Source organism: Pteropus alecto, unplaced genomic scaffold, assembly GCF_000325575.1.
Source record: "Pteropus alecto unplaced genomic scaffold, ASM32557v1 scaffold88, whole genome shotgun sequence".
Taxonomy (NCBI): Eukaryota; Metazoa; Chordata; class Mammalia; order Chiroptera; family Pteropodidae; genus Pteropus; species Pteropus alecto.
Window position 1 is genome coordinate 17366903 of NW_006494611.1, and position 26528 is coordinate 17393430.

A 26528-nucleotide genomic window follows, 5' to 3' on the forward strand; every position below is an offset into this window, starting at 1 on the left:
TTCTATGTTAAAGTCTTCTCCCTTCTAGAAGCTGGCAATGTTCAGAATCCTGAACATGTAGTACAAAATGAAACTAAAAGTATTAAATTGATATAACTGATAAGAATAATGGTGATATATCTTGAGATTCCTACTGAAAATAATGATAAATTAAAAACAAATATTTTTAAGATATAGCAATAAAAACAAGAAAATCCTACTTGATCAAGAAATGCAATGTGATTTAATCTTAATTATATTCCATTTAGTTTAAGGCGCACAGTGCGGACAAATTCTATCAATGAGAATGAGAAAGATATATGAGAAGACTTAAGTATCTAAATCTTTTTTGAATAAAAGACATATGTCTGGTTAAGAAAGTAGAGGCAAATGTAACTAGAAAAGCAGGAGAAGTAAGATTACGGGAAACGCTGAAAGATAGATAGAAAACTTGGGATTTGATAGAATAAAATAAAAAGCCGAGAATCATTGTAAATTCTGGTATAGTGGTATTTCATGGTGAAACCACCCTTTAAAAAGTAATAGAAAAAGATCAGTGGAAGGCTTGTAATTAAAGATATTAGAGAAGAAGCAGTAAAGCTTTTGCAGAGAAAAATTGATGTTGTAGAAATCTACATTGAATCAGCATTCTGAAAATATAGTTCTAATCTTATTTGACTAAGTCATACACTTGGGAAAGTTACTTAAATTCTCTATTACTGTGCTAACTCATATCTAAAATCAGGGGGTTGGATTCCATCACAATTTCCTGAAACCTACTGACAGTAAATAAACAACTTTAGGTGGAACATAGAACAACTTAAAATTTTTAGTTATGTATTCTTTTTATTATTATTTTTTTTACAATTACCATCTTTATGTAAAGTTATACTGGCTACACATTAGCAGAATGATATCATTTTTAAAAAGAATCTTGATTTTTTGCTTCTGGTCATTAGAAAATAACAGAGTCTGGAATTATCATAGTACTATGAAAACTAAAAAGTTGGAAACAAAGTAATAAACAATAGTTTTCAGACATTGGTGATCAAGATGCACTGTGATCACTAAGAGGAAGAAAACAAGAACCCTATGAAAACCTTCATTTTCTGCCTACCAGCATTTCTATATTGCAGCAAATGTGGGGCAACCCAAAGAAAGCTCAGTTGTCTAGTTGACTTAAGGAGACAGAGAGTGGAATTCAGGAAGGATAAGAAAAACAAAATTTGTGGGACAGAACAGCAAAGAAAGAGGAACAATCAAAAGAAAGAGTTCCTGAAATATGGAGAGGCATCCCCCTGAACCTTGAACTAAATAATAATCTGCTGATGCAAAGGGTGAAATTACACAGAGTGAACAAAGTAAAACTTTCAGAGAAAAACAATTGCCAAGGAACTATAAGTAAAACAATTCCTAGAGTATACATAGGAATTAATTTGAATTGCCACCAACCAGCATGGAGAGACCTTTCTGAACATATAGTAATTCAATAGAGACCTCAGAAAAATTCATGCCTCAGTAGTAGGGCAAAACTTTCCTACAGGAAACATTACCCTTGGGGGATTTTTTAAAAAGCCTCAAAGCAATCAAATTTAGCTGCAAGTAAATTAACTGACTGCCAAAAAATTTCCACCCCTGTTTAAAGGACTAAAATATAATTCAGCATTCAGAATGCAAACTTCAAAGTCTGACAACCAATAAAAATTTATTAAGCATGCTCTGATGCTGGAGAATATAACCCTTAATCAGGAGAAAGTCAATCTACAGAACAAACTGACAATCATAGAGATAATTAAATAAGCAGAAAGCATGTTAAAATGGATATTAAAATATGCTTACAATGTTAGAGGATTTAAAGAAAAACATGAAAATTAAGGAGGAATGATACGGAAGATATAAAAAAAAAAGACCTAAATGAAGATATAGTTACAGCAAATTAGACAGTGCAAAAGAAAATATTGTGAATGTGAAACCATAGGAACAGAAACTCTCAAAGAGAAAAACACTGGGGGGAAAACAGCTTTAGTGGCTTGTGAATCAATTGCAAGTAGTCTAACATATGTAAGTAGACACTCAGAAAAAGTTAAGGCACAGAAAATATTTGAAGAAATCAAATGAACAAAAACTTTCCAAATTTGATGAAAACTATATATCCACGGACCCAAGAAGCCTGTAGAGTTCCAAGTAAGATATACACAAAACCACAATAAGGATCACCCAAATTGCTGAAAATCGTTCATGAAAAGAAAATGTAAAAATGGAAGAAAAGGTACATTAAGTACCAAAAAAGAAAGATAAAATATTACAAACTTATCAAAAACTATGCATGCCAGAAGTCAATGAACATTTAAAGAAGAAATCTGAAAGAACAACAAAATATGAAGCAGGTCAATCTAAAATTCCATTGTAAGAAAAAAATGTCTTTCAGAAACGAAGGCAAAATACCTTTACTTTCTCTCTCACCAGAGAGATTCTGGGAGCCTCTCAAACTTTTTCTATGGATGTGCACATTTTACTCGTTTCCCTCTCTCCTGGGAGAGGTCTCAGGGTTGTGTGCCTTCTCTGAATCATCACCAATCATTAGGGAAATGCAAATCAAAATCACAATAAGATATGACCTCACACTAAAAAACATGAAAGAATGAAGGCAAAATAAAGTCTTTTTCGAACACTGAGAAAATCAATCACTAGCAGATCTGCAAAACAAGAAATGTTCAAGGAAGTTCAAGGCCAAGGGAAATAAAACAAAGGGAAATAAAGGAAATAAGGACAGGATCTCTCAAGCTTCGAACCAAAGAGACAAAATAATAATAATAATAGTAATATCATCATTATTATTATTAATAGTAGTAGTTGCTTATGATTACTGATAACAAATTACCACAAACTTAGCAGTTCAGAACAATATGTATTTATTAGCTCACTGTTTCTGTGGGTCAGTAGTCAGGGCATGGCATAGCTAGGTCCTCTCCTCAAGGTCTCACTATGCTGCAGTCCAAGTGTTGCCAGGCTCTTACTCAATTGGAGGCTTTTCAGGGGGAAAAATGAGCTTCAAAACTCATTCAGGTTTTAGCAGAATTCATTTCCTTTTAGCTGTATGACAGAGAGTCCTGGCTTCTTGCAGGTTTTCGGCTGGAAGCCATATGTGGATCCTAGAAGCCACACACGATACTTTCCTACATGGGATTCTTCAACATACCTGTTTACTCTGCCAAGCCAACAAGGAGAATCTCTTGTTCCAGTCTGCTAAGATGGATTCTCATAGAATATAATCAGGGAGTGACATCCCATCACCTTTGCCATACACATAATCTAATCAAGGGTGTGATAACCCATCACCTTTGCCAATTCTGTCAGCTAGAAGCAAGTCTCAGGTCCTTTCTTGACTCAAGGAGTGAGGACCAGACAAATGCATGGACACCAGGAGGTGAAAATCATTGGAGGGAATCACCTTTGGTTATGTGTGCCACATTACTATTACGCAAACTTGCACAGAGAAAAGAAAGTGTATTTAATTTTAGAAACATTCCTCCATCAGTCTAATTAGGTCTTGGTAAATTTCCTGGGGTGCATCCTGTCCAAGGTAAAAATCCACATGATTGTAGTGTGGAATAAACTTATAATAAATAAGTCTGGTAATTTTAGGGAGTAAATTCTCAGTGTCCTTGAGATCAGCCACACGGTCCTGTCCACCACTCCACATTGCTGCTGGAACTTCCATCTTAGTAACGTTGTATATGGGAGGTGTAAGCTAAATTCAATTAAAAAGACAGAGAAAAAGGAAAAAGAGTTTTCACAGATAACCACATTATAGAAGTAACATTAACTATCAGTTGTTAAGCAAGTTCTTCAAATATTAAAAATGAAGAACTAGGATACACTTAATGATATGTAAACATTAAAATGTTAAAAATACTTGAAAGTACTTTAGTGCAATAATATGCATTGTGAATTTAAAAAGACAACCATTATATTCCTGATTTGCACTTTTGGGAAAATAGAAAAGGATCCTAGAGAAAAGGGGCTCTTATTTCTTTGGGAATCATCTTTCCAGCAGTACTTGAATTGGAGCTATGTCCTTTTCAAATAAAATATTGAGTAGGATTAATATAAATACCCCCTCTCATATGTGGAAATTCGAGCTCACAGAAATTACTGACATTTGAGCAGACTCTTCAGGAAACATCGAGACCAATATATGAAAGCAGACATTAGAAATATGATGTTAAAAAGCTAGCTTGTTATAGAGAAATTGTGTCTGTGGTGCTGATCTCCTGGTAACTCTTCCCTTCTCCCTTCTTCCCTCCATTCTTCCTTCTCCCTTCTCCCTTCTTCCCCCATTCAAATCCAATCCCTCAGTACCACAGTGGTCCAGCGTGAGCAGGCCTGGCTAATAGCTCTTCACTCTTATGGCCACAGTGATTGTGTGAGAGATGACAAAAAATGGGCTCAAGGGCTCAAGTTCTCTCTGGAACTTTTTGACAGAGCTATTAAGAAAAATTTGTCTTTTTCTTTGGGTTTGCAATTGAAAGAACTATATGAGCTAGGTACTTCCAGTCACCATCCTACTACTATTGTCTTGGAAAGAACTTAAGAATGGAAACAGGATATGCAAGCAGAACTGAGACACAGAGAGAGGGAGAGGGAAAGGAGAGGGAGAGAGAGAGAAAGCCCTGATGACAGAGTTTAAGTTCCTGGCTATTGTGAATTTACCACTATACTTTTTAGTTCAGTAAAGCAGTTGGTTTCTACTACTTGCAACTAAAAGAGTCCTAATTATTAGGTTAGTATGGACTGAACTGTCTTCCCCCAAAATTCATATGTTGAAACCCTAATCCCCATTGTGATTGTGTTTGGAGATAGGGCTTTTAGGAGGTAATTAGGTTAAATGAGGTCATAAACTTTGGGTCCTCACCCAATAGGAACAGTGGCCTTATAAGAAGGAGATATTCTCTCTCTCTCTCTCTCTCTCTCTCTCTCTCTCTCTCTCTCTCTCTCTCTCTCTCTCTCTCTCTCTTTTTCTCTCTGTCTCTTTCTCTCTGTCTCTCTCATTCACTCTCTCAACTCACATGTTGAAGAAAGGCTAGGTGAGGACATAGCAAGAAAGAGGCTCTCTGCAAGCCAGGAAGAGAGCCAGAACCCATCTATGCTGCCATTCTGATTTCAGACTTCCAGCTTCCAGAGCTGTAAGAAATAAATTACTGTTGTTTAAGCCACTTAGTCTATGGTATTATTTTTTTTTTTGGCAGCCTGAGCAGATTAATATACCATAGTCAATTATGGCAGCAAGATTAATAAGAAAAGGTAATGTGGACAAACATATAGATCCTTAGGAAACTGTGATTTCTTTGAGAACTAGAAATGTGCCTGAGGGAACACCAACTTGGTGACTGTGCACTTTGAGTTCTCTTAGCAGGGTGATATTCAGGCAGAGTACACTTTTATAGTAATATATGCCGGTTGATGATGGGTTATGCCTGAGTCTTTGCATTACTACATATTTTAAGCACCGTCACCTCTACCCTATAATACCAGGAAGTTTTGGACCTGAGCTTAGGGGCAAGTGGTAAATAAGAATATGTAGCTATGAGAAGGCAATAGGTGGGGTAGAGAATGAAATTAGTGCAGATTAGCATTGACCATGGTGCATGAAAGGGTAAGATGGACTCAGGAAAGCCTGGTACAGGGCCCCAAATGCAAAGTGCAACTGCTGATAGAAGAGACATGCTTTTCCCAACTCAAATTTTCTCACTAGAATAATACAAAGCATAAATATTTTAATGCAAAGATAGAGATAAAGAATACATGACAACACAACACATAGGCAGCAACAAATATTAGTAAGCTTTAAGAAACAAAGGGGGTCTGAAAAGGCCCAGAAATCAGAATATCTTTACTGCAATGATTTAATACCCTGCTGAGGATGAATGGGGGAGCCTAGAAAATGGCACAGCAAAAATGAATATTAAGATTAGGGTCCAAACAATACATGGTATATTTTGGCCAAGAATATTTTTTTAATTTTCTTAGTACTAAAAGATTGGTGATTACATTTGTAAATATACTTGTCTAATTTATGGTTGAGACTAAGTTTATTGTTTTTTAAGAGTGCATGTAGTTCACCCTCAATTTGTTTGAGTTTTTCTTTTCTTCCCCCCTAAAATCCCAAGCAAAAGATTCATAGTTGAATCTGAATCACCATTTAAGAAAAACTAGAATCTGTAGGCACAATGATAAAGCTAATACCTGTGACTCTGAGTTTTACAGGGTAAGGCTATCATCTAAAAAGCTTTCCCTAAAGCAGCTATATACTCTTGGTAGACAAAGAATTGGTTAATTACAAAAGTAAATAGTACTTTGACATAGCATGTTTGTATGTGTGGGCACACATCCCCCCAACCACATAACTATAGCAGTTTAGAAGAAATATAAGATTTTTCAAGCCAGTTGAAGTTATGCATTTTTACTACTGTAGTTATTATGGTAGCACTGAAAATTTGCTTTTTAAAGAATTTCTAAATTTCCACATCCCTGAAATAGAAAAAGCTATGTATCTTTGAAGACTACTTGTTTAATATGATCCCAGTAGTTCATTCGACTATTCTCAGGGTTTTTTTTTTTTTTTCTTAACTTGAATCTTAGCAAGAAGTCAAAATTTTAAAATTTTTATTAAATTTCCTTATTTACTGGAAAAAATAACAACCACACAATACATATTTTCCTATAATATGAAAATTTTGTTCCAAAAGTTTTCATAGATAATGTCAAGAAATACCTTGACATACCGTTCTCTGTCAGATAGCACTGCTTCTTCCTGGTGTAACTTTATTTCTGTCTGGTGTAACTTTAATAATCTTATTTTTTTTTTAGTGAGTAGTAAACGACTTTCCAAAGAATAGGACAGTGTTAGCTCATTTTATGAGATGGATAAGAAGTCTGAGAATATACTCTAGAAACAAACATTATGTATCTTTACTTCTGTCTTTAAAATATGGTCTTAAGTGCTAAGAGTTTCTGTTTTTTTGAGAAGGAATAAATGTAGTAGAAGAATGGACTTTAGATCCAGAAACCCCTAGTCACATTTTATTCCTTTACTAGCTAAATAATTTTGACAATTTACCTAACCTCTTGAGCCTCTGGAAAAATGAAGACAATAATATTCACCTTGCAAGATCATTGTTACGATAAAAAATAATAAGACACATAGTAAGAACCCAATAAGCAGCATCTGATCTATATAAAATATCTGGCATAGTTTAAATGGGCCCTAGTAAGTCCTTAATGAGTGGCTACTACATTTATTAGTTTATTTGAAGTATGCAACTGATGATTATCATTATGGTGGTACCTGGTGGAAGTGCATCATGTTCTGATCAGCATTTCCCCAGTCAAAAGCTTGGAACAGACCTGAATTAACAGCCTATGATAAAATAAAAATAATAAACACATTAAATGATATAAAAATACATATTTAAAGACCATAAACAAGAAATATATAAAGTTTGACATTATGTCTCAGTCTTTAGCACACCAGCGAAAATTCAATAAAAAGAAGCCAAATAATAAAAATGATAAAAATTGATACTAATTTATGGAACTGACTGACAAACTTTTATTGCCCCCATACTTTTCCAATGAAAAGCCTTAGGCAGCGATGCCTTTAAATGTTACAATGGTGTACACAGAAAAACTTTTAAAGGATGCTGAATTGAATAATTCTTAAATAATAGCTTAAAAAATTTATATATATATTAAAAGGTACCAGCTATATATCCCCTACATTAAAAAAGGACTGCTATTATTATTACACAACTTTAAGCATTATCCTTGTCAGATGGTCCAGGATATGATGATTATACTCCCTGTTCTTAAGCAATTTTGTTACTCTTGAAAGGAATATTTATTCGCAGAACACTCTCAGTGCTTCCTGTGGGAGATGTGGCACTGCTGTCTCTTGTCTGCAGGCCGTGCATCCTGCCATGTTGTCAGTAACGTGGCCATGGGCTACATGTCTGGGAAACCATGCACACTCATTTTGGCATTTTAATTTTCAGACTTCAGATTTTAGAATGAAACATTCAAACACCTGGGGTTCCTTTTCCTGTTATTTGCCAAATTTGTCGAATTGAGAAGACAGGTAATTTTTAGCTTTACCTTCAGCACTTTATTAAATTATTCTTGGACTACTCTAAGGTTTTTTTTTTTTTTAACTTAAATCTCAAGTATTTTGTTTTCCACACCCATTTATTTAATCCTGATTTTTAGTTTTAAATTATTTCCACCAGACTTACTTTGACAGAGGTAGTAGTCTGCTGTTATTGAAATTCTGCAAGTTTTCAGCAATGGGAAGCAATAGAGTATACTAGGTATGAACTTGGATTTTAGGATTCTCAATCTGTGGTCCAGGACAAGATATTTATTTTCTCTAAACTTGTTTTTTCATGTATGAAATAGGAATGTCAACATTGTTCTCATAGGATGAGAAGATTAAATAGGGCAAGGCATAAAAAACACATAGCACTTAGTTGCTTAACAAATCCCTTTTTACTAATATTACCACCACCACCATCATCATCATCATCTTCATCATCCTTGCCTTAGCTATCTGTATAGCTAATGAACAAACATTTTTTCCTCCTACCCTTTTTCTATACTAAAGAGAACTTTCTGTCAAAGAAGAGTGCTTGCTCTTTTAAGAGGAGTCGGCTGTGAGATCTGTAAGAAATTGGCTATGGGAATATCAATTTCTTCATTGAAAGATTGTTATAAGAATGAGTTCAATGAGATTGAAAGAAATCATATGTATGAATAAAAAAGAACACATAGTAAGTGCTCAATAAATATGAAATTGAAGTTATATTGCCTGGAAATCTATGCCCATCAGAGTCTACCTGTCTCCTCACCAGTAGGAGGCCCTATGTCCTCAACGTTCTTTTTCCTATAGGAACTTGAAGTCTTATCTCTTGGGGGTAAAACTCTTCAAAAAATTTCAGAAATCCTTAAATAATGTTTCAGGCTATCTTTGGCAGTGATTCTCAATTTTAAAGCAAAGAACAAATTTATCAGGGTGCACATTAAAATGCAAATTCCTAGGGATCTCAGATATATTAAAACTTTGGGAAGAACTTTCTCTTTCTCTCCTCCCACCCACCTTGACATGCACACACAAAACCTTAACTGAGGGTAAAAAGATAAACTGTTGATCTGTTTTAATTTCTCCCTAATACTTATTTTCTCTGAATGAAACATTATTTCTATACTCTGAAATAGCCCATATGACAAGTGAAGGATGAGCAGATCTTTCTGCAATAGCCTATATCATGTTATATAAAGTTCTACTAGAGCTGATGATTTCTCAAAAGAGGAAATACAAACTTTTCCTAGAAAAGGCAGTTTGGAATAATCTAAGAATCAGAATTCAGTCAGAATACCTGGAAACTAGGCCCAAACACCAAACACTGAGGACATGAAGAATACAACAAAGTAAAGGAAATCAACATGAGCTGATGCTGATTCTAGAAACATCAACTAGACAGTGGCAGGTGCCTGCAAAACTCTGCAGTAAGCTCTCTGGGAGTACTCTTTGGGGATCTTGCAGAGATAGGCATGCATCATATCAGGAACAGGAAGCACATACCTGGGCCCAGTGTAGCATATTCTGAACAGACGTTCCTGCTGTACCCTGTGCCAAATAAACATCCAAGCGACTCTGTAAAGTAAAGATTATTTCTCAACTGGAAGCTAAACATATAATTACACTACAAATAAATTTAAACATTTTTCTCAATTTTTTTTAGTAATAAACATATGCCATATTCTTTGAAGACATATTAACCAAAGAAACCCATCTTTAAGAACTTTCCCATCCCTTAGCTCTGTTCCTGAGCAGTATCTTCATAAAGCCCATAGAGGACATCCTACTGGTCAAAGACAGAAGGTTATATAAATTTCTTTCCAGTCTCACCTCAGGCATGTTCAAGAAGACAAGAGGTCAAGGGATAAAAGCCTTCTTGACCTTCATCTTCACCCTGTGTTATGTCATTCCAAGAACGTTGTTCATTGTAAGACATTGAGAACAGATCTGAATGTTCCCTTTTGCTTTCTGATTTTAAAAATGTGGTAAATATTCTACAAGGCTCTTTGAAAGTTTGCGGGACATAATCTATTCAGTATTTTAACCTCCATTAACATTTAGATTTATTCTGAATCAAAAAAAATTCCACAGCAGTAAGTCTGAGATAGGGCTCAGACACAGTAAGATAAATTTCAAAACCATAGCCTTAGTTAAAGTGAAGGACTTTTCAATGGTGGCACTTTGGCCAATAGCAAGAGTTAGTGAGAATTTTCAGCAGTGAAACTTTCTCAAATCTTCCCACTAAAGCAGGTAGGCTCTCAGCTTTGGCTGGAAGTCATGAACATGCTAATTTCATTCCAGAAGACAAAAGGAGACATTGAAATGTGGTTTCCATGCAATTCAGAATGAACTCTCCTCACCTCTGTGCAACAAAAGAATTGTTTTCTCAGATTCAACTACTTACACATACCATGTTTAAGTTTTTTGGATCGAATCCACAAAAAGAAAATAGGAAGTTGCTGCAAATATGATGAAAAAGCTTCTGGTTGCACACTTTGGTAGCGATGAATTGATCAAGAAATGTATGAGGAGAGAACATCTTGTCACCAAATAACACCTGTAAGATCAATTTAAGACATCATGAAATTTCATAGATGTGATGTCAAGAGTGGAAAATGAATGGTAATTCAGACAAAGACTGGACAGAAGGTGACATTTGCCTAGGACTTAGTCATCAGTGAAAAAGAGAGGTCTGTTAGATTTTGTCGTCGTAGTTCTCCCAACTCACTGTGGTCATCCCAACTCACTTTTTGATCTCTTTTCTCAAGATCCTTTACATGGGTTTGTTTTTGTAACACACCCTGAGAAACTAGTCCCCATAGAACACTGCTAAGGCTTTGGAGTCCAGAATATCTTAATTTGATTCTGGACTCTGTCTCTTATACCTTAGAAATGTATTTAATTTCTATCATCCTGAATTTTCTCAACTATAAAATGGAAAATTAATATGCACTAAGTAGGACTGTTGTGAAGATAATAGGTCATGCTTACAAGGCACCTAGTGCATTTTCTAGAACCTAGTAAACATTCCCAAAACGATAACTATTATATTTAGTGAATGATACATACACTCCAGAATCTCTTACTAAATTCTTTCCAGAGGCAAAAGCTTATGTTGTCAATTCTCCCACTTTACTAAGAATTTAGTAAGAGATTCTGGAGAGAATGAGTCATTCTCTCCAGAATCTCTTACTAAATTCTTTCCAGAGGCAAAAGCTTAACTTAAAGAAATGAATCTCTACTAGTAGAATTTTAGGCAATATTACAGGTAAATTGAACTTATCTTTTAAACTTCAAGAATCTTTGAAATTTTAACATAAATAAATATCTAATTCCTGTGTATATAAATTCAATCTTGTATTTGTTTTACAATAACTAGTTTTATAATCTTAGGATAGTAATCCAGATATAAAGGTAAAAAAATATTTTTTAATTCTTAAAACATTTACAGCTAAAAATTGGCATATCTTTCTCCTGAAATCCTTTATTAATTGGCAATTACAACTAAAGAGCAACAAAAACTAGCATTTATTTTTATTGCACTCATGCACTATAATATTTTATACTACGTTTGGTGAACTAGATCTAGTAAATTCATCCTGGGTATAACTTATTGAATCCTGAGTTTGAAAAATGTTTTCTACAATCAATGGTAATCTTCAATTAATGGAATATTTGATATTCCATGGAATATGTGATATGCCATGACTTTATATAACCCTTCACGGTAGAGAGAAGGAAGGAGGAAGAATGAAAAGGAGGGAGGGAGAGTCTACAATATGTTAGACTAGTTCAAATCATACTTCTTTAGGTCTGGAAAGCAATAATTAATCATTATAGACATTATCTAATTGATTCTGGCCTCTTATTCACTTTTGTCACAATCACCAGGCTTCTTAGACAATATATCAGATAATTTATTTAATCCACTTACCAGATTATAACTCTTCCTCTGTGACTGTCTACATAATTTAATAATAGTAGCAGCAGACATATAGAGTGAACTTATCTTTTAAAAGAATGTCGATATCGATTCTATGTTCTCAAGTGCGATAACTTAAATAGATCACCACATGAATAAGTAATTAAAATAGAAGGCAGGATCTGATTTTAATCACTGAACATTTTTATTTTTCATTTACCAATATCTTTGTCACCCATACGTGGCAGAAAATCCATGTGAAAGGAAAACAGCTAGTTCATAGTAGTAATCAACCATGAAGGTCTACAGTAAGGGGTCCTTATTCTTCGTGCTGACAGTTGGCTTTCTTAAATATAGGATGAATTAGCATGACAGTTACTGACTTTACTCCACCTTTATATCCATGCATTAGCAACTCAGTAAAATTACCATATATTTACCTAAAGATAAATGCTCCTTTACCCTAACCTAAAATAGAGGATAATAATGCAAGCTAACCAGCCATAGAGCACCCACTTGCAGAGTGGCAAACATGCTGACTTGTTGATGTAATTCCACATTGGTTCTGGAAGGGGCATGTTTGTCACATAATAGCATGACGATAGGCTTCTTCTGTTAGCTCTTTCTGTATCTTTGTGAGCAAGAATTAGAAAAGGCCCCTCTTCTGGGCACATGGCCCCATGCCAGGGTACATGGCTTGCCAAGCAGAACATGAGCTGGATTAAGCCTTCAATGCCTGCTAAGCTGGGCACCCTTGTATATGGTTGCATAAGTATCCAGAACTGACTTTTGCAGGTTGGCATTGAAAAAGTGGGAGAATTGACAACATATAAGAAAGAGCACTGATCATGGATGGCCTAGTCAGGTCTATGTTCAAATTCTAACTCTGCCATCCATTAGTTGGGTGATGTGGGACAGAATGCTTAGACTTTCTGAGACTCAAGTTCTTTTTTTAAGAAATTAAGACATACTAACAATCATTATTTTCGGTAATATGTAAAAAGCAAAGGGTCAAAGCCAACTATAGGTCAGGAAAAAAGAGAGATAAGAACAGGATGACAAAAATGCCCAGGGGCAGAACAAGGGTGGAAGGAGAGGAAAAGATGAAAAATTGGTAGACAGGAGATCTGAAATACAAAGTATTATGGCTTTGAATCTAAAATAAATTCATTACTAATACTAGATAATATTTATTGAGCACCTACTATAGGTATGATGCTTAAATGTATATTATCTCAGTGAATATCTCAAATGACTTGCCAAATTCCATCCATTTTTTAACTTATTTATTTACAAATTTATTTTGTAAATAATAATTGATACCATAAGTCATTAAAAATCTATGAATGAAAGTTTGAACTCTTTAACCTACATCTCCCTATTAATCCCTCTTCTAGCTCCTGGCAACCATCATTGCATTCTTTGTTTCTACAAAACTGACTCTTTAAAATTAGATTACTCACATAAGTGATTCTATACAATATTTGTCCTTCTTTGTCTGGATTATTTTATTTATTATTATGCCCTCCATGTTCATCTATGTTGTTGTAAATGACAATTATTTTCTTTTTTTGGCTTTTTTATGTTCTGTTTAATTTTTATATTTTAATTTGTTGAGGAAACTCTATACTGTTTTCCATAAAGACGGTACTAATTTATACTTCCACCCAGTGTGTAGAGTTCCCTTTTCTCGTATTCTCACCAACATTTGTCATTTCTTGTCATTCTGATAATAGCCATGCTAACAGGTATGAGGCGATATCTCATTGTGGTTTTAATTTGCATTTGCCTGAGGATTAATGGTGTTAAGCACCTTTAATGCTCAACATCATGTATTTATTGGCCATTTGCATGTCTTCTTTGGAAAACTTTGTGGTCCTTTGACCATTTTTAAATTATATTACTTGCTTTTTTGCTATGAGTTGTATGAGTTCTTTATATATTTTGGATATTAACTCATTATCAGATACATAGTTTGCAAATATTTTCTCCTAATCTGTAGGTTACATTATCAATATATTGATTCCTTCATTTGATGTGCAGAAGCTTTTTAGCTAGTCCCACATGTTTATTTTTTGCTTTGATTTCCTGTGCTTTAAGTGTTTTATCAAAAAAAAAAAAAATCACTGGCAAGATTAATGTGAAGGAGCTCTTTCACTTTGTTTTCTTCTAGGAGTTTTATGTTTTCAGGTCTTAAATTTAAATCTTTATTCCATTTCAGGTCAATTTTTAGGCATGGTGTAATATAGGGGTCCAGTTTCATTCTTTTTCATGTGGCTAGCCATTTATAACAACACCATTTATTGAAGAGACTATCCTATCCTTTCTCCATTATTTGTTCATAGTGCCCTTGTCAAAGATTAGTCGACCCTAAGTATGGGTTAATTTCCGGGCTCTCTTTTCTGTTCCACTAGCTATATGCCCATTTTTATGCCAGAACCATACTGTTTTGATTACTATATCTTTGTAATATAGTTAGAAATCAGGAAGTGTTATGCCTCCATCTTTGTTCTTCTTTCTCAAGATTAGTTTGGGTATTTGAGGTCTTTGAGGTCTCATACAAATTTTAGAATAGTATTTTTTTATTTCTATGAAAAGCCATTGGAAATTTGATAGGAATTGCATTGACTCTATAGAGTCATACTACTCTTTGGGTAGTATGGACATTTAAACAGTTTTAATTCTTCCTATCCATTAATACAGGATATTTTTTCATTTATTTGTGTCTTCTTCAGTTTCTTTCATCAATGTCTTACAGTTTTCAGTATACAGGTTTTTCACTCATCAGTTAAATTTATTCCTATGTATTTTATTGTTTTTATGCTACTGTAAATGCTGCTTTAATTTTTTTTCAGATAGGTCATTGTTAGGGTATATAAACACATCTGATTTTTGTACTTTGATTTTCTATTCTGTAACTTTCCTGAATTCATTTATTAGTTCTAAATTATTTGAGTGGAATCTTCAGGGTTTTTTTGTTTCTTTTTTTAACATATAAGATAATGTCAGCTGCAAACAGAAATAACTTTCTTTTTTTCTGATTTTAGATGCCTTTTATTTCTTTTTCTTGCCTAACTGCTCTGGCTAGAATTCCCAATACTATGTTGAATAGAAGTGGTGAGAGTGGGCATCCTTGCCTTGTTTTTTATCTTAAAGGAAGGACTTAACTTTTCAATGTTGAATATGATGTTAGCTGTGGGCTTTTCGTATATGGCTGTTATTATGTTGAAGTATATTCCTTATAAAACTAATTTGTTGGAATTTTTATCATGAAAGGAAGTTCAACTTTGTCAAATGCACCTTCCATATCGATTAAGATAATCATAGGATTTTTAGCCTTCATTCTATTAACGTGGTGTATCACATTTATTTATTTGTGTATGTCGAAATATCCTTGCATCCTAGAGATTAATCTCACTTGATCATGGTATATAATTCTCTTAATGTATTGTTGACTTCAGTTTCCTAGTATTTTCTTGAGGATTTTTGCATCTATGTTCATCAGAGATACTGACCTGTAATTTTCTTTTCTTGTAGTGTTTTTGTCTAACTTTGCTAACAAGGTAATATTGGCCTTGTAAAATAAGTTTGGAAGTATTCCTTCTTCAATTTGTTGGGAGAATTTGAGAGATCTTGGTATTAATAATTTTTTAAGCTATCAGCTGAGGTCAACAGTGTTGAAGACTGTAGGGATTTCAGTGTCCAAAACTGTGGCGGCCTTGCCAGTGGTAGTGGTGGCTAGAGTTGGTGAGGTCCTCAATGGAGAAAGCTGCTGACATCCTCCTTTTTTGCCAATGGAAAGAAGCTCTAGCTCTGGATATCCTTCCTAGTGCCAGGTCTGGTGCACTGGCATTCAGAATGGCAGTAAAGTCAGGGTCCTGGGTTCAGGTACATGCAGAACTACCATAGCACCTGGCTTGGGGCATATGTGCACTTACTGTGGTGATGGTGCCAGTGTCTGAGGTACAGGCACGTGTAGCTCTCCAATGGAATTGGGGTCTGGGTCTCTAGTTCTTGCTGCAGGGACTCAGGCCTGGGGTTGGAGAAGAGATTGGGGGACTCAGCAGCATCATGGGCCCAGGGATGACAGGGTGCAGCAGTAGCTTGGGCCTGGAGTCCAGGGACAGAAGCAGCATGCACTGGGGATGGCAGATCAAAGTTCCAACTCTGGATCCATAAGGAAAACATGGAATAGCAGCAGCTTGGCCCTAATGTTGCTAGGATGAAGCCCCAACTCAGGATCCAAGGGCAGAGCACCAAGCAGCAAGAGTGTGGCCCCAGTAATGGTGGGTCAAAACTATGTCTTGGGACTCAGGGCATAGGGTGCAGAACAGTAGCAGCTCTAGTCCCATAGATGGCAAGGCATTATGGTGTCTTGATTCCAGAGAGTGGGGCATAACAGTAACTGGGGCCCTGGAAACAGGTCTCACCTCAATGACAGCTCCAGCCCTGGAGAAGAGGTACAGTGGGAACTCAGAGCAGCTCTGTCAGCTGGGTTCAGCATTGGAGAAGACTGTGGGACCCTTGGTAACAAAGGCTGCAGATGTCCACGGTAGTGATGAGACTTGCTGGGGTTCCTCTGTTCTTTTTTTTTATCCATGGGATGAAATCCTTCTGAAGGGATCCCTCTTCATGCTGAGCTGTTCTGAACTGGGAAATGGGGTCATGCAGGTGAAATGCTTCCTATGTTCTGTGTAGCCTTCCTTGATTTTTGAGCTCTGCAGGATTTCTGCTCTTTCCTCATTATAGCCCTGAACGTTTCCAGAGCTATTTTTGTCAGTTGTAGTTGTTTATTGTTTTTATTGTTTCTGTTGGGGAGATGAGTGCTGGGAAGTCCAAGTTTGCCATCTTGCTGACATGAGAACTTCAAAGCTTACCCATTTTATAAGTGTAAAAAGTTAGGCTTAGAATGGTTAAATATCTTGTCCAAGGTTACAAGGGGGCAGAAAGCAGAAGCAGAATGTGAACTTTGTTCTATGTGAACCAAGTTCTTATACTGGTGTCGTATGTGAATTGAACTAAATTGAAATGGAGTAATAGAAAAGAACTGATAGAATCAGTAAAAAGAATTCTCTAGTCAGAGATAGTGAAAGTGTCATCTTAGTCCAAGAGCTCTCCACTAAAAGAGGAAGCCATTCTCCAAATATGCCTGAGAACATTTGGCTAACAGGAGAGAAGAAAAGAAAGATGGTTCACCCTCTCAAAGTTTATTCCATGCTTAAAAGGCTATCATTTCATTGTCAAATCCTATAGATCTTTTTTCTTTTTGCACAACTATGGCTCAGATTCTCACCATCCATCAGTTAAAATATAACAATAATCCCATAATCATTCTCCTTATCTTTGCCCCTCTTGATGTCCTTTACTCTCATCTACTTCCATTTAGTTACCAGAAGAATCTTTGTTAAAAAAAGCATTATGCATGCCATTCCCCATGTACAAAAACTTTCCATGGTCACTCATTACCTATGGAATAAATTCCAAACTTATTAATTTGGCATTCAAATCCTTTCAGAATCTACTCCTACATTTCCAATGTTATTACTCACACTTTTCTTCACAAATGTAAAGCCCTAATAAAGTCAGTTGCATGTGGTTTCCTATGCCTTGAGCTTTACTACTTCTATGGTTACCCTTTTGGTTTGGAAGGACATTCTACACCACTCTGTATATAGATATCTGGTCCTTAAGCCAGAATTCAAATGTCATTTCATCCAAGAAGTCTTCTGTGATTTCAACAATTGGGAACATTTTTACATTTCTCTATGTTTGCTTACCAATTTTTTATTATGATGCTGGAATTTCTATTAGTAATTAGTGGGTCACATGTGGTGGCTCCTCTATTGGAGTTAAAGCCTTTTCAGGGTAATATTTCTAAAAATACAAATCTGGTCAAGCTATTTCTCTGCTTAACATTCTTCAATGGCTTCCCTTTACCAACAAAACAAAATCTAAACTCCTTAAAATGACATGACTGCTTTGCATTAACTATTCCCTACTCTCTCCTTAGTCAAGTCTCCTACCACTCTCACATGCACCCTAATTTTCAGTCATTCCAGTCGGCTGGAACGTATTTTCATAGACATAGCTGTTTCCTGATGCTATGCTCTTGAAATAGTAGCTCCTAGATTTCTTTGCACAGAATTAAATTGAACTACACTATACCACCGGCACGTCAAAACACGTGAAAGGTTGAAGCAGAGCTGCGCAAATTGAGAAGAATGAAAAGATCCCACCATCTCAAAATATCTCTACTGTGTGGGAATGCTGAAATAATTTAGTAAGCAGTTCCGTGTTGTTTATACAATATTGTGGGACAAGGCTGGATCAAATATCTATAGCATAAAAGGCCCAAGTACTAAGCGGGAAATGTGAGCATTTTCTATGTTGTTTGGTGGTTTTCCTGCTACTGTCTTTCTGGGTTATACAGGTATAGAATTGACTCACCACAGGCTAATTTTCTTATCTCTCACCAATTCAAATCCTTGACTTCTATAGATATTGTCTCACTTTTATCTGCTTTAATTGAAATCGCCAATTTCAATTAAATGATTACCTTTGATTACCTTTAGTCTGCAATGGGAGAGGCCCATTTTAATATGTAAGAGGAAAACACACCAACCTATATAGACCAATTCTCCTTGACAGAGTAAATGATCAGCTTAGTGTTGGCCAGCAAAAAAAAAATCTAGGGTCAAAGATATTGCCTAGATTTTGGGGAGCTGACAGACTGGGAGTCTGTGCAGTGTAGGCAACTGAGCAAGATTGGACTTTCAGTGATGGGGGAAGGTGTGTTCTATGAAAATCATGGCAGCGATAACAATAGTTGACATTTATTAAAGGCTTACGATGTGCACCTGGCTCTAAGGGATTTACATGAATTCACTTAATCCTCACAGCAGCCTTATGAATAGGGACTATAATTACCTCATTTTACAAATGAAAAAAATAGTTCGCAGAACAGTTAAGGTCTTGACCAAATTTACCCAGCTAGCCAGGATTCAAACCCATGCCATCTGGTTTCATGCTGTGATCTCAACTTCTACTTAATACTGCCCCTGAGAAACCAGGGGCCACTGGAGAGAAATTTAACCTACTAAATTAAACAAATCAGTTAATTAATCAGTATTTGATTTATCTGTAACTGAGGAATGACATACATGGGAAAGAAGACACCGATGAAGACAAAGGATAGAATGGCATCAGCGTGAGCTCCCTGATTCCTATTGATAAAATTGTACATCGTCAGTAAACCTACATGTATACCTCGAGTACCTATCATAGTCTCAAAGGTTTGAAAATGTCATTTACTTCAGGTTTTCTTCAATTGAAATTAGTGAAAACAGAGCTAGTTTTAGTTACTACAGATTTAAACTTGGGAAAATCGCATACCTTGACTGCTTCTCTGGAAAGAGTTGTTAATTTTCTCAGAGGACTTCGGGAATATTTCACTGTAGTGACTGGAGCCAATGCAAAAAATATTTTAATCCTTTTAGCCAGTTCTGGATTTGTAGAGAATGCTATGAAAGCTGGAAGGGAAGATGACACTAGTTTATAGATTTAAAACCATTTTTAATTTATTTTAAATGATAGCAAAAGTAGATATATTAAAAACAATAGCAACAACAACAACAAAACAAAGAAAACAAACTCAGAGTAAGTAAAATTTGTAGGAAAGGATTTTCTGAATTTCTCAAGAATAGAATTGGCTAATTCAGAATAAAATGAGTCATCAAGAGTGTTGCAGGAAGAGTTCAAACAACCTTTGTGGAGTATGTCTAGATAAAGTCAAAGGGCCATTCTAGTTTAATCATAGTCTTTGGTATCAGACAAAACTAGGCTATAATTTTGGCTTCCGATTCACTAGCTGTGTGAAGACTTGGGCAGGTTACCTCCCCCGTGTAAGTCTCAGTTTTCTCATTCTGTAAATGTGGAAAATAAAATCCTCATAGGATGATTCTTTTGAAAGTTAAATTATGTATATATAAAACTTAAGGTATTATTTGGTGTTATTTCCATTAGAAAGGATTTCTAAATTCAGCCTTTTTAAAAATATAGGTGATAACAGTCTCAAATGTTTATAGTTTCCAATGAGAGAATGTATGTAAGATGCATAGTATAGTACAGGCATATAAAGATCTACTTTATACCAGAAACCTGATTAGAATTAAGATACAGAAAAGATACTGGTAGAAATGTTGGTATTGTTGAGATCTCTAGCTGAATGGGGAGTAGTGAAGGGAGTGAAGTGCCTCATGGCACTGTCAACATGTCCCCATCAATATCCAGCCTACCTTAGAATATCTTGGGAACTAAAAGTCACACTGATTGTGGCATATAATCACTGGGATTTATAATTCTCTCTTTTCTTTGTGTTTTCCTCACTAGACTGCAAGCTCTTTATAGGAAAAATTTATATCATATTTATCTCTGCTTCCCAGGCATCTAATCCAATGTCTGACAAAAGTTTGTTGTGTACACAAATAAAATTCTCTGTCCTTCAGCTTTATTTATCAATCTCCAAATTCACTCCTAGGGGGAAGAAAATCTCTGTTGTGGTCCTTGTTTTATTTATTCTTCGGAAACCAGCCAGAGGAAATGGTTTCCCAGCTCAAATCCCCTAGCTAGAGACTGAACAGAAGGAAGAAATTCTGACCCCTTTCATGAATATGGAAGAAGATCCTCTGATACTCTCAGATCACACCTGCCCCAAACACACCGATAGTGGTTCCTTGAGAGTGGCCCACATAGAAGAGTCGTTCCTGTCCAGTTTTCTCTACAATAAGATTGATTGTGGCTGGAAGGTCATATTTAGCCATCTCATCCAAACTGTCAAAGAAAAAGAATAACAAAATTGGGAAAAAAATATCTCATTGTTAGGCCTGTAATATTTAAATACATTCATTGTAGATATAGATACGTAGCTTTTTTAAAATATAAGACTAGAGTCAACATATGATATTATGTATCTCGGCAACTTTTGAGGATGTCACCTTGATTGAAAGAGTAACATTGTTAAGAAACTGGAATCAGAAAAATCTGACTTGCAAAGGCCTACCAAGGCTTTTCCTGTAAGGCTAGTCATATTTCATTTAAACTATAGCAGATTTATCAAACTTCCTTGAAAGGAACAATTACCAGGAATGCTATTTTAAAAAACAGAATAAAGTAAAAAGATTTGTAGACCTCAGCCCAGAAAGACTGTGCCTAGTTGGAAAACATTCACCTGGGAAATCATGTTATTTGCAGTAGTGTAATGACACAACTGCACTGGGGTGTGGAATTAAGAAATACCAAATGGCTTCCAGGAATAAGGCAGGAATGAGGCCAAGGAACAAATGGCTTTTGTGACCGTCAAAGAATGGTTCTGTGAAAGCGCCTGTGCAAGTGCAGGGGTTTGTTCCTGTGTCCGAGCAGGCCTGGAAACACCTGCTCTTTAATTATTCTATGATCAAGCTTTCTTCTTACTTCCTCAGGACTTGACTTCAGGTACAGGTTTCAGCATCACCAGCATGTGGAGGGCAGAGTTTCTAGACTACTTGAGGAGTAAATATTTGGTGTCATCTGTGCACAAGGACTAGGCTCACTCTTAGCTTATTGTGATTGTCTGGTTGTCAGGATTTTCAGCTAGAACTTTGTTCCTGGTCCTATTTCTTGACAGTTTCATTTTTCCTCTTTAATAAGAGTATGATATTAACTGCCTTTGGGGTTCACATGGACAAAATTATAGTCCTGAAATTAACCTTTCTAAAGTTGACCTTTGCATTTTGATTTTTTTTTGCATGTTATACTTTGCATACACACACACACACACACACACACACACACACACACTAGCAAGTACAGTTTTTTAAACAACACCAATGCAATAATAGGTAAATTTCTTCAGAGCTTGTGAAGAAAGCCTGGGTAGTGGAGGAAAAGTTTGTTTTCTTCCTGTGGACTCCACTAGATGCATTTGGACAGACAGGGAAAAATCAAAGGGTGTTCATATAAATAAGCAAAGTACACATTTTATTCATTACTACATATCTCCTTACCTGAAGGCCCAGAATTCTGGTGATTTGGTTGAAAATTTCAAGTGTTTTCTAGACCAGATATTTCCCCGGCTGTTACCCATCCACACATCATAACCATTATCTGCCAAAAGGAAAGCCAAGCTGTTGTTGGGTAGGTTGCAAATCCAGTTACTGGCAGATGTGAGTAATCCATGTTGCAAATACACAACAGGCCTTGGAGCTGCAAAATACAGGCAACAAGAATTTCATGTCAACTTACTCAGTGTCTACAATAAAATTCTCTTTCCTGATTTCCTGTAGTACAGAAGAGAGGTTAAGAGATGAAATTTGGCACCCAGCAAACCTAGGTTCTATTCCTTTCTGAACTACTTTGGTAAGTTATTTATCTTCTCTTTGTCTTGTTTTACTCTTTGTAAAATTTGGATTACATATAATATATTGTGTTGTTCTGTAGGTGCTGGAGTCGGATTTTCTTGGTTCAAAATCTGTTATATTATATATTAACCCCTTTGTCCCTCAGCTAACTTATCTGTATAATAACATATTATCTCATAGTATAGTCATAAGAATTAAAGTCATAAGAATAATATATTATCTCATAGTATAGTCATAAGAATTAAAGTAATAAGAATAATAACGTATTATCTCATAGTATAGTCATAAGAATTAAATTACAATTACAATACATAAAAGACTGTCTAGCACAATAAATATTGGCCCTATTACTACTGTATTAATAACATTTTATTTCTCAAGAAGTATTTGATAATGAAACTAAGTTTTTCTCAAAATAATAACAAAAAACATAAAAATGTCATTTGTTGAATGCTAGGTACTATGCTAGATTTTACATAGACTGTTTAACTTAATTTGCATTTTCAGAAGGCAAAATGCAAGGTTTTAAGTGAAATGTTATGCAATGTATAATTGTTAATTTAATATAAAATTCCTATTCATAATGTAAAATTAGAAAAATTTGAGTAAGAAACAGAAAAGGAAAAGAAGGAAGTAGGGAAATGGTGTTGAAAACACAGAGAAGAAAGAGAAGTGACCAGTTTTTTCTGTTTTTTGGCTTTTTTTTTTGTCTTTTATGGTTCGTGATGCTGTGTTGGTATCTCAGGACTCTCCCTCAGGTCACTTTTGTTGCTATACCAGCTTCCTAAGACTGGGTAGGCTAGAATGGAGTCTCAGAAAGCCTCAGCCATCTGGAAGCAAGGAACTAAAGCTATGTCCATTTATCCATCTTTTCTCCTTTAGTTTGTTAAGTACTACCAAATAGCAGCCACAGCCCATAGCCCCTCTGTGACTTGAGCCTTCAGGCAGCTTCTCATTGTTGAATCAGCTTTTCATTTCATGCATTCTGGCAGCTACCTGGCAGAAATGATAAAATTTTTTGGAAACAAAATTTTCGTGAGTCTTTAACAAAGGTAATGGAGTTATTTGGGGGAATGAAAGGTTCTATTAAGTCAACACCAATCATTCACCCTATCTTTTTAAAAGTCTAGGTTTTCTCTTTAAATAATTAACCCTTCTGATCCTGAGAAGTTTGTTATATAACACTCCAAAGAATAAAAGAAGCTAAGAGATCAGAGAAGTAAAGAGTTCTTGCCAAGTGGATCCCTCTTTTCTCTGCAGATATTGACCTGTATCATAAGAAGTTAGAAATGGCTCTTTAATTAAGTTTAAATATAGAACTAATAGGCTCAGATTTACTTAAAAAAATAAAATTCCACTGACTTGGGTAGAGAACTAATTACAACTGAAGTAATACAAATTAGAAAGCTCTTGTAGTAGCTGAAACAAAAGATGATGATGATGATGATGATGATGATGATGATGATGATGATATACAAGCCTGGATACTGAAGTTGAGTGAATTTTTCAGATTAGAAAGAAGGCAAAATTAATAGATCTCAGTGACTGGTTGTATAAGAGGTGAAGGAGAAGAAAGTATCAAAAATAACTCATACATTTCTGGTTTTTGAGCCTGCAAAGTGATATCTCCAAAATAAGACTAAATTTTCTATTGTTTGTGTTTGTCGGAAGGACAAACTAAAGGAGAAGAGATTGACTAAACAAACAGTATATTTAATAATTCCAACGGGTTATAAAATAAATGAAACAGTAGTATTGGTAGAGGTGATGATTTTCTTCCTCTAATGGAAGACACTAGGCTCTATTTCAGAACAAAAGCTTCCTTGTTGCTATCAGCACATCCAGGAATCTCCAGTTTAAGCATTTACATTTTACAATGAAATAAATTCTACCTTTTCTTGGACATCCTCTTCCATGAGGAATCCTGTAAATTCCAAGGACATAATCATCTTTCGTCACAACATCATACTCTTCATAAGGATAACCCCAGTAGGAAATGATCTGGCTCTGAAAAGAGGAAAGAAAAATATATACCTTCATGATGTACTCTTGATTTCTATACATGCATTTCAATATAGTACTTGAAGTTACAACCTACTGTTCATCTATCTACTGGGACAGAATGTAGCAGGAAAACAAGACAACTTGAGGAGAGTTTCAAAAGGAGAATGCATACAAAGGCATAATGAGACAAAACTGGGTGACTATACGTCCTGGTTTGCTTGGCCTGGTATTATCGATGCACCCTAGTTCACTCTCAAAATGTTTTGACAAAAAAATTATATGGCTATCTAATGAGGGAAATTACAGGTAATTGTGCAGTACCCTGCAGCTAGTAACAAGTGAGCTATTAGCAACTTTCTACCTGATGGGAGATGACAGGAAATAGTTACCATAACCAGAACAAGAAAGTCAAGTAGAGAGGGCCACATTGAGAGGAGCTGTGACTTTTAACAGAGAGAAAAAGCCTGCCTAAGGTGACCTCATAAAGGGAGCCAGGGCAATAATAAATCGTTTGATTGTCTTCCCTGCTTCTGATCCTCTGCTTAAGATTTCCATTGGCTGAACTGAAATGAAAACCAAAGGTCAAGGATGCTTGTTGACCTAATTCTTACAGGTCAGCCTCTTGGACAGAGATAAAGATGTAAAAGAATATATAGTAGATCTAGAAAGGTAAACAGAAGATATCCAAACCACAGATATACAAGGAAGAGAACCGCTATTCATCCTCTGCACAGAAGACGATTTATATCTTCTGTTTTATTAATCTTTACAAATGGTCTTTCAGATAGAATTATACTCATTTTACAGTGGAAAAACTGAGTTTCAGGAAGATTAATAATGTGTCTGACATTGTACAACTAGGAAGAGATTAAGAAAAAATTAAAGCCAATTTTGGAACTAAGTAAATTTAGTTCCAAAGCATATGCTTTTACCACAATATTATGCATTTGCCCATGCCAGGCGAGAAGAGGTCTGTATACATTATGGGCTATTTAAAGCAGTGGTTATGAGCCAAGACTCTAGAGACAAACAATATGACACTGAATTCCAGCTCTTCTTCTTATTAGCTATTAACTTTGGGAAAGTTACTTATTTTGTGTCACATTTCCCTCAACTATAAAATAAAGATAATAATAGTGTCTCTTCACAGATTTATTGTGAGGATTATACATAAAGAATCTAGAACAGTGCCTGGTATAGAGTAAGTGCTCTATAATGTTTATTATTCTTATTATTATTGTAGAATAATTAAGGGCCAAAAAAGCACTTAAGGGAGAAGAAAATGTGTGAGAATATGGGAGGAAGAGGAAAATTTGGATTTAAAGACATATATTCATAGCTGTTGAGTTTAGCAGTATGGTAGGTTAGGGGTATCTCTTAGATAATTTGGAGAGAGAAACAAGAGACGCTAATTTAAAAAATTTTACAGTTCCATTCTTAAAGTTCTAATACAAATGATGTGGATGAGGACATCAATGGTATACAATATATACAGGAATATGGAGTATCCGATTTTTGCCTAGCACTATCCCATTCTACTGTTTTCCATTTGATTCTATTCCAATCCACTTCTGGTATGAATTTCTGCACATTAAGATCCTTTTGGTTATAAGCAACTAGAACCAATTCTGGATTACTAAACTAAAAGCATATATTGATATAGCTCACAAATCACAGAAACTGCTCTAGAAAAAGCCCCAGGAAGAACTCAAGGATACTCTATATAGATCATCAGCATGAACTCATAAACCTTCTCTTCAGGAAGCCACCATCAGATGGTAGCTCCAACTACTAGGAGAGGGAATATTACTTCCTCTATTTGGGTCAGGTCTTTCAACTCTTAGATTTGTAAGCTATGCCAAGGTACAGGGAAGGAGCCACAGATTTGGTCAATTTAGAATTGTTGAAAACTAGACAGGCACACCAATTACATCTAAAAGTAAATTAATAATTCTTTTTCTTATTTTTTTTCCCTTAATGTATGACTTACAATATTCATAACAGCTTCAGGATTTGTGGTGCTTCCTTTCCTGTGATAACCATATAGAGGTCCAAGAAGAAGCATCCAGCATGCTGCTGCTAAAAGCTGCCACAT

The 26528-nt window shown here is 35.4% G+C and overlaps 1 protein-coding gene across 1 annotated transcript; it reads right to left on the bottom strand.

Annotated features, from left to right (window-relative positions):
• Positions 1–3496: 3496 nt before the first annotated feature.
• Positions 3497–26528, bottom strand: LOC102879722 (lipase member K). Its single transcript, XM_006926028.1, has 9 exons — positions 26424–26528; positions 24322–24436; positions 22076–22274; positions 20755–20864; positions 19428–19564; positions 10524–10670; positions 9617–9688; positions 7328–7399; positions 3497–3730 (listed from the first exon to the last, which is right to left on the bottom strand). The coding sequence occupies exons 1-9, from the start codon at positions 26526–26528 to the stop codon at positions 3497–3499; spliced, it is 1191 nt and encodes a 396-aa protein (XP_006926090.1).

Coding starts and splice junctions, on each gene's coding strand:
- LOC102879722 (XM_006926028.1), bottom strand. CDS start 26,528: ATGTGGCAGCTTTTAGCAGCAGCATGCTGGATGCTTCTTCTTGGACCT. Junction 19,565..20,754: donor CTCTCAAGGAACCACTATCG/GTGTGTTTGGGG, acceptor CTTCCCTTCCAG/CTTTCATAGCATTCTCTACA. Junction 9,689..10,523: donor ATCCAAAAAACTTAAACATG/GTATGTGTAAGT, acceptor TTTACTTTACAG/AGTCGCTTGGATGTTTATTT.